The following is an 8959-nucleotide window of genomic DNA, read 5'->3' as shown; positions in this document are numbered from 1 at the left end:
CCCCCCCCCCCCACCCCCCCCCCCCCCCACCCCCCCCCCCCCCCACCCCCCCCCCCCCCCACCCCCCCCCCCCCCCACCCCCCCCCCCCCCCACCCCCCCCCCCCCCCACCCCCCCCCCCCCCCACCCCCCCCCCCCCCCACCCCCCCCCCCCCCCACCCCCCCCCCCCCCCACCCCCCCCCCCCCCCACCCCCCCCCCCCCCCACCCCCCCCCCCCCCCACCCCCCCCCCCCCCCACCCCCCCCCCCCCCCACCCCCCCCCCCCCCCCCCCCCCCCCCCCTCCACCCCCCCCCCCCCCCCCCCCCCCCCCCCCCCCCCCCCCCCCACCCCCACAAACCCCCCCCCCCCCCCACCACCCCCCCCCCCCACCCCCCCCCCCCCCCCGCCCCGCCCCCCCCCCCCCCTCCCCCGCCCCCCCCCCCCCCCCCCCCCCCCTCCCCCCCCCCCCCCCCCCCCCTCCCCCCCCCCCCCCCACAATCACCTAATAGGGGCTAGCCATGCCACTCCCTTTTCCATTAGGAGGGAGGAACTTTATATTATTGGAGATAACTGGAGCGCCACCTTAAATTTAGAAATTTTTGAAGCTTTTATATGCCTTGCGGAATAGAACTGAAAAATTTTATGGCTGCTTTTAAATGTTTTGCCATCTATTTTACATTCGCCCATTTTGTAATATGCGATGCACTGCCTTAAGAGCCCTTGAGGATAGGCGTTATAAAGAGATCCTAATAAAATAAAATAAAGAAAGAAAGAAATATTGACTTAAAGGATAATCACATGATAAGAGATGGACTATTAAAATTGGGGCTACAACTAGAGCAGGGGTAGGGAACCTGCGGCTCTCCAGATGTTCAGGAACTACAATTCCCATCAGCCTCTGTCCCAGCCTTGTGATTGGCCAATCTGGTAGGAAACCGATAAATTCTAGGTTCTCCCCTGCCCTGGGAACCTGGGCAGAATAAGTCCTCCAATACCCCCATTAATTGGGGATTAATGCATTGAAGCATGTTATGACTCTTTAACATGTCAAGATATGATAAATGTTCATGGAAAAACCTAAATCTTGGCAAAGAATGACTGATGAAGGGAAAAAACTCAATAGTCATATTTTCAGCTAGTTTCAAGGCTAAGAAAGGAAATCAATTTAACAGGAGGGAAAAGGACTGACAGAATTCAAAGAGAAATTTTGAAGCACAATAAAATCTACTACAACAGATATATTACTAAATACGATACAGAAACAGAACAAGTGAAAATACATGATTAAATGGATGCAAAACTTTGAGGAAGAGATATCTGTCCAACAATGAGAATCTTTATTTATAAAATCAATAAAATTCACTGCTTGCCAAACCTTCAGAGAAAACTGGCACAAGATGTTCTGCCATTGGTACATCACTCTGAAAGAACTACAAAGGGACATGCTGGAGATGCAAAGAAGCAGATGGCTCCTTTTACCACATATGGTGGACATGTAGGAAAGGGAAAAAATATTGTAAAGCGATACGCACAGAAAAACAAAGGCCAAGACTACGTTTTAGGTAGATTACCAAAGACACTCTAAAGAACTATTTTGATATTTGAAAACTGCAGCTAGAATGGAACTGGCAATAAAAAGGTAGATGGAAGAATACTCCAGCTTACAAAACTGGGAAAATAAATCAAGGAAATATCCACAATGGCAAGACTAACCAGCTTGGTTAATAAATGATCTAATCAAGAATGTCAAAATAAATGGAAAATGTACTTCTCATATTATTTTAAAAATGTAAATTAAGCGAAATAAAATATATATAGCGGAAATATTATGCAGAAAGAGTACTGCGTAAGTGGCAGTATTGTGATAATTGCACTGGAGGACAGAAGTAGTTTATAATTTGATATGCAAGAAAACATTTAGAAAATAATAACAGTGATTGTACACCAGACAATACCTTTAGTTGACTAACGTATTCCCTTATTGAACACTATTTGTGCAAACCATATACACCTGCCCAGGCACTGAGTTCACAGTGTTAGGCATTCATAGTGATACTTCCCCTCGCAGAGGTATGTGGTGTGGGGCGAGGTATCACTATGAATGCCTAACACTGAGGTGCGGGCGCATATTTTCTGCTCTGGAATAGTCTCCCCTTGGAGGTTCGAAAGGCAAAGACCAGGGCAAAGTCACAGCTTCTCACAGCTCTCTCAGCCCCACCTACCTCACAGGGTGTTTGTTGTGAGGGGGGAAGGGCAAGGAGATTGTAAGCCCCTTTGAGTCTCCTACAGGAGAGAAAGGGGGGATATCAATCCAACTCTTTTTCTTCTTTTTAACCTTGTGGAAGTCACCTAGAGACTTCGGTATGAGGTAGGATATTAGTATTCACGAATAAATATGTAAACTATTGTCTCATTCTTTGTATTCAGAATTTCAATTAAACTAAGCTTTGTTTCTATTTTTTAGTTGTTTAACCACATTTATATTTCGATTATTATGGAAAAAAAGTTAGTCTTCAAATTGGCCCTGAACTTCTGTTTTGTTACAATAGACTAACACAATTGTATTCTTTAAAAAAAAAAAGGGGGGGGGGCGGGCAATTTTTCTCTACCAACATCAAGATGACGTTGTAAACTATATTTTGATCCTATCTAATAAGCAAGTTGCTTACTGGGACTTACATATTCAATGTGGGTGACCAGATGCTTCAAAATTCACTATTTCCTCTGATGACTACAGCTTCCTGTGCTAAGTATAAATTTTGCAGCTTTTGGGGATCAGTTTTTCAGGTAGCAGAGAGGGCTGCAGTAGAAATGGATGGACTGGGTCTCAGCATTCAGAAAATAAATCTTATTTTTCTAATTCTGTATTAATTATACATGGAAAGGTTTTCAAACATTTCACATATTGATTTCTGAACAGATATTTGAAAAGTGTAAGGCAGCCCTAAAATGGGGAAAACAGGGATCAGTTCGCCTACTGAACTGATTGTCATATTACAGAAAAATTAAAACCTCCATTACAAACCACTGATCTTCATGTACCTGTGGAAGATGTTGGAACAACCAAGATTCCTACGCAATATATTCAAGAAGAAGAGTTGGATTTATATCCCCCTTTCTATCTTGTAAGGAGACTCAAACGGGCTGACAAACTCCATTCCCCCCCCCTACAACAAACACACTGTGAAGTAGGTGGGGCTGAGAGAGCTCCAAAGAACTGTTACTAGCCCAAGATCACCCAGCTGGCGTGTGCCGGAGTGCACAGGCTAATCTGAATTCTCCAGAGAAGCCTCCACAGCTCAAGTGGCAGAGTGGGGAGTTAAACCCGGTTCCTCCAGATTAGAGTGTACCTGTTCTTATCCACTACTGCTCTATTCAAAGATATTTTTCCAGGAAGGAAATAGGGAAAAACTGTTTCAACAAATAGCAGAGCTGCTCCCCCAAGAAATGGATTAGTTTGGTGATGGAAGGTGGCCTAGCTGTTTGCTAACTTGGTTTTAAATGTATATTGTTTAGGATAGCTTCCTGTTGTTGTGTGTGAGTATTTTTGCATACTGTAAGCTTCTGTGAATCGATAACGAGCAGGCAAACGTAGGTTAGTTTCAAGTTAGTTTCAAATCCACTCTTTATTACCCACCTATTGGTCGCCCCTTCCAAATCCCTCTGTTTGGCTGGAGGTCCTCCTCCGCTATCCGAGAATCCACGCCTGAAATGAAGCAGAATATCAAAGTGTTGATGAGATCAGTGAACAGTGAAGGCCTTCAGCATCTAAGACTCCACATACGGTAACTTTTTATAGAAATGAATACCTGTGTCACAGGCAACAAGCATCAGAACAGGTGATCAGTTTGCCTCATCTAAAGGGAGAAGCTGCTATCCCAGGCAACCTTGAGAGGCATTTGCCTATGCAGCTTCTATGACACTATGATGTTTCAAGGAACAAAGTACCATCTCACAACAGAGATATGCCTGTCTTCCAGACTGAAATCAGCAGTTTCTATTCAACTGGGAAACACACAGGTGTTGCTACAGTCATATGTTCTGGCAGTTGCATGCTCAGCAATTTTGTGGGGCGAGCGGCATCGGCAAATATCCTCAAAGGTTCCATGAAAAAAAGTCCACAGGAAAAATGCCCACACAGAAAAAATATAATAAAATAGTAATTCTAAAAATGTGATATAATTAAAAAGAATTTAAAACATAAGATGCAGTGACCACGACAAAGGACCACCTAACTTTAAAACAATTACTTAACCCTAATAATTAAAACCAGAATTATTTACTATTAAAATTTTTACACATGAAAGAGACACATTACACCAAAATAAAAACTGACAACAAATCACCATTGAATACTTGGAAAAATACAATTCTTTATTGCAAATTAGCCAATCTCCTTCAGTAAAGTAATTAAGTTTATCTTCCACTTGCCCTTCCCCCCCAATAGCTGCACCAACTCTTACAGCTTTGAAATCACGGCAGAAGTGGCAGATGAAGAGGCAGGTGACCAGCGGGGTATGTGTGTGTGTGTGAAACTGCTGGGCTAGCATAAAGGCAGCAGAAGCGTCAGGCAAGCAGTAGGTAGCGGCAGAAATGTCAGGCAAGTGAAGGGGGTGGCAGAAGAGACAGGCGGGCAGTGTTGGGGCTTGCAGAAGAAGCAGGGGCTACAGGGAGGACCAGCCCAATGCCAACACCCCTAAGTTACACTTGAAAGTGCCTCCTGGATCCTATGTCCCTTCTGGCCCCCTAGATTTGCCATTGGGGAGGGCTGCAGTGGCTGCCACCAGTGGATGCAGCCCTCTGCCAGTACCCTGGGGAGGGCAAAATAACTGGCGTAGCCCCGCACTGCTCCCAGCAGCGGATCTGGGGTACCCCTTTGGATGGGATTGTAAGAGCATTTTGAAACCCTCCACAACAGTTTGTAGTTTTGGCGACTGTTCCAGGACTGCATCATGATTCTTCCACATTCTTATAGGAAACTGAGGATGTCTCCCAGCCGCACCCTCAATATACATAGAAAAGAAATACATGAGCTCTTCGTTATAGGTGCCTTCATTTGGAATAGTGCGACAAGCTGACCAAAATACGTCTCACATCTTCAACTGGGACTAAAGCTAATGCAGCAAGAAAGTTCAGTGTAATAGATTGGTATCAATTTCATATTCAGCCTTTAAGTCAACATTTTTTTTCTGATGAGACTTTGACACAGATGAAAATAACACCCATTGACCTCAGTGTGTGGAAAGGGAATCCTCCCTGCAGTCATACAAGCCTTCTCAAAATCATGCGGGCATTTTCCTGTGCGGGCATTTTTCTAATCACCATCCTCAAAGCAAGAGAACAGGAAAAGAACAGCTTTAGACTAAACCACTGAGGGAGCAGCAACCATGCCACTGAACAGTTACCTGAAAAGCAGATTTAGAACATCTACCTGCCTTGCAAGCAACCAGTGTCTCTTATTTTTTCTAGAACATTTGTCTAGAAATGTCTAAGTCAATCTTAGACATTTGTCTAGAAATGTCTAGACATCTGTCTAGAAACGTTTAAGTCAACCTTCATAGCAATCTCATCTTCGAAAATGATCTTGACACCGTGTACCACAATCATATTATTTTTGAAAGACATACCCCATATCAAAGTACACTGACCATCCTCTTATTCCTTTTCATTAAATATGATGGCTGCAAAACAATGTTCATTTACCCCTTTATTTCCATATTTATATATTGCTACCACCAGGAATTTAATTCCAAACCCCTTCTCATTTCCTCCTAAAGTAGTGTGTCCAAGCTCTAAAGCAGTTTTAAAGAACTATGTGGTGCTGAGGAAATTACTAGCATAGGGTTCCGGTTAAATTTAACAAATTAAAATTGTATTTATATATGTTCTTCAGCTTAAAGGTTTCAAGAAACAATTTACAATAAATAAAACAATCTGAGACAACATCTGCTGAGGTGATTTTCACTTCACATTAATTCACTCTCTCACTTCTTTATGGCCCTTTCCACACGGGCGTTGTATGGCGTTTTTGCCATCCCCAGGGAGCCATTTGCACAGGGGGTGCAGCTGCTGCGCAGGTGTGCCGCCGTCGCGGCACCAAGCCGGCATTTCCAGAGTGCGCTTGGAAGCGCACTTTCCTTCCTGGCGCTTCCCCCTCCCCTTCATTTACCTTGTCCCCGGCCCTCCGGCGCGTCACCGAGGCCTGGGGACACGCCCCCCTGCTCTGCGACGCTGAAGCAGGCGCGCAGGGCAGGGGAGGCATGTCCCCAGGCCCCGGTGACGCGCCGGAGGGCCGGAGACCAGGTAAGTCCACCGGGCGACAGCGCATCCAGTGGCGCCCGAATCTTTCAGTTCTTTCTGGGACCGTCACGTAATGCAGACTGGTCCTAAATCGGCAAATCGTCGAATTAAGTCGGCGTCAGTTACGCCGACCCAAGCCCTTCCGCCTCCGTGCAGAAGCAGCCTATATCTCTAAGATCCTATTAGGATTTGACCCCATTTCTAGCCTCTCAATGTTTATACCTATTTCTTTCGGGTTAGGGTCACACTGCAGGCTTCATGTGCAGGAGTGGAGATCAAACCCGGTTCTCAAGATAAGAGTCCACTGGTTCTTAACCATTACACCAGTAACTCAAACTGAAAACAATGAGTGTCACAGCATAAGAACTGCCCAGAGCTCCAAACAAAATCAATACCATATACTGGAATATAGATTCTTACCTCAGCAATATACTTCCACGACCCCTACCTCCACCAGGGCCTGTGAGGGCAAGCAATCTACCTTGAGCAGGACTGGAACATAAGAAAAAAACAGAGCCATTAGAAAGGCAAAACAAAACATACATGTACATCCAAAGAACATTTCATGAGACGTCACATTTGGAGCCACTACACATCCCAAGTCACATGGGCAGAATTAAGTTTAAGAGGATTCTCCCCATCTCTAGCAGCTCAACAGGCGATGTATGGAGCAGTTTACCATTGCAGGAGATGGGGAGCAAGGGGTTGCAAGATCCAGGTCTGGAAACTGCTGGAGATATGGGGATTGAGATCGGGGAAGAAGAAGAAGAGTTTGGATTTATATCCCCCCTTTCTCTCCTTTAGGAGACTCAGGGGAGTACAGGAACCTCAGTTGTCTACAATGCTACAAAGCTCACCCTCCAAAACCTCCATTTTCTTTAGGGGAAGTGATCTCTGCAGTCTGGAGATGAACTTTAATTCCAGGAAATCCACAAATCTCACCTGGAGACTGACACCCCATTCACAATAACTCTGCGAAATAATTCGGTTGGAGAACGAGACGCTGGTGGAAATTTAGCCAACGAGGTTTCATAGCAAATTGAGAACCTGAATCCAGATTTTCAAGATCATAGGGCAGCATCCTAATCGCTGATACCACACTGCCTACGCTCTCCACCCAGCCTACCCACCTCTCATTCTGGACCTCATTCTTCCAAAGAAAATTGCTAGCCGTTCCTAATACCCCTCCCATTTTCCCCCCCTGAGAAGCCTCGGATGGCCATTTCTGGGGCCAGAACTGTCCACACTACGCCTCAAGGACGCATGTGAGGCTCCCGCCCCGTTTGCGAGTTGCAATAAAAGCTCGAGTGAGCCTCTGCTGCGAAGGGACCCCTTTGTCGGTTAATAAGCCTATTTCCATTCGTGTCCAGTTTTCTCTCCCCCTCCCCGCCCTTCAGCCTTACCGCACATCATTGGGATCTCGCCCGGTGAGTTTGCGGATATTCTCATCGACGTGCTTGAGACTCTCTTTCGCCTTCTCAAGCTGCTCCTGCAGAGCACGCACAGCCACCGCCATCCCCGCCGCCGCCGCCTCAACCACCACAGCGCGGCCTACCCAGTAGAAAGCAAGGCCGGAGGAACCGTGGGAGCAAGGGATGGGGAATCGTCCCGCCTACACGTAACGCGCCTTCGCCAACCTCTCCACCAATCGCCACTTTTAGTCCGGAGTGACAACTGTCTTACCCAACAGCTGCTCGAAAGACTATCTTATTGCGTTTAAATGGCACCAAAATAATCCAATCTTCGTCTTCTATCTGAGCCAATCGTCCGTTCTCATATTTCAGAGTAAAGTAGCTTTCAGCCACTCGATATTCGCCGGCTTTGCTTGTCTGGCCAATCACCAAACGGCAGATGGGACTGATGTCTAATCAGCCAAGCAAGGGGTAAATGAGACCTTCAAGCTAACCAATCAGCGGAGGTGGATTTTTTTTTTTTGTCTTCCGTCCCCATTACATGACCAGCCCTGTTTGATTTCGCGCGCTCCTGGGGTCATAAACTGCCTTGAAGTGTGAGTGGAAGGGCTAGGCTCAATGCCACGAGCGAATGGGAGCATTGCAAATCTAGGTAGTTTTTAATAGAAAGCGACCTTTGCTTTTGGATTTTTTTTTACTTTAGTCCAGCTACCGGCAGCCTCGAGATCTTCGGGAGATTGGGGGGATATAAATACAAAGTATAAATATAAATAAATACTGTGCTCTAAACTCTTTCAGGATGCATTTAATTCTCACTTGGAAATAGTAATCTGTGGACCTTATTTCTGAAGCAGAAATATATGTGTGTGTGTGAAGGAAGGCTATGTATGTGCAGTGCATTAGCTTTTTATTAAGAACCTCTGAATTACATAGTTCGTAAGTAAATATTAAAAACACGTCGCAACTTGCTCAAAACAATATGAATGAGATGAACTGTGAATATTAATAATTCCAGAGGGCTACTCCGTTTCAACCAAAATAAACAGGAGTTTTGTAGCATATTACAAACCAACACAATTTCATTCCAGTTTAAGTTTGCCTCTGAAGAAGTGAGTTTTATGTTGGAATACAGTTTCATTTGTCTTTAAGGTGTCTCAGGCTTATAAATAGCAGTTACTGTGTAGTCCAAAGGGTGGTGGTGGAAGCCATCTTGGAAGTGGTGGAATGGTTGTGCTGGTGCCTGTGCAACCAGCACTGTACATAATAG

General features: G+C 45.7%; 1 protein-coding gene across 1 annotated transcript; it reads right to left on the bottom strand.

Annotated features, from left to right (window-relative positions):
- Positions 1-3466: 3466 nt before the first annotated feature.
- On the bottom strand, positions 3467-8072 carry PNN (pinin, desmosome associated protein). Its single transcript, XM_048484620.1, has 3 exons — positions 7684-8072; positions 6701-6772; positions 3467-3686 (listed from the first exon to the last, which is right to left on the bottom strand). The coding sequence occupies exons 1-3, from the start codon at positions 7794-7796 to the stop codon at positions 3467-3469; spliced, it is 405 nt and encodes a 134-aa protein (XP_048340577.1). The 5' UTR covers positions 7797-8072.
- Between the last annotated feature and the right edge of the window lie 887 nt (positions 8073-8959).

Source organism: Sphaerodactylus townsendi, linkage group LG02 (assembly GCF_021028975.2).
Source record: "Sphaerodactylus townsendi isolate TG3544 linkage group LG02, MPM_Stown_v2.3, whole genome shotgun sequence".
Lineage (NCBI taxonomy): Eukaryota > Metazoa > Chordata > Lepidosauria > Squamata > Sphaerodactylidae > Sphaerodactylus > Sphaerodactylus townsendi.
The sequence above is the reverse complement of the archived record's forward strand: the minus strand, read 5'-3'. Positions and strand labels throughout refer to the sequence as shown.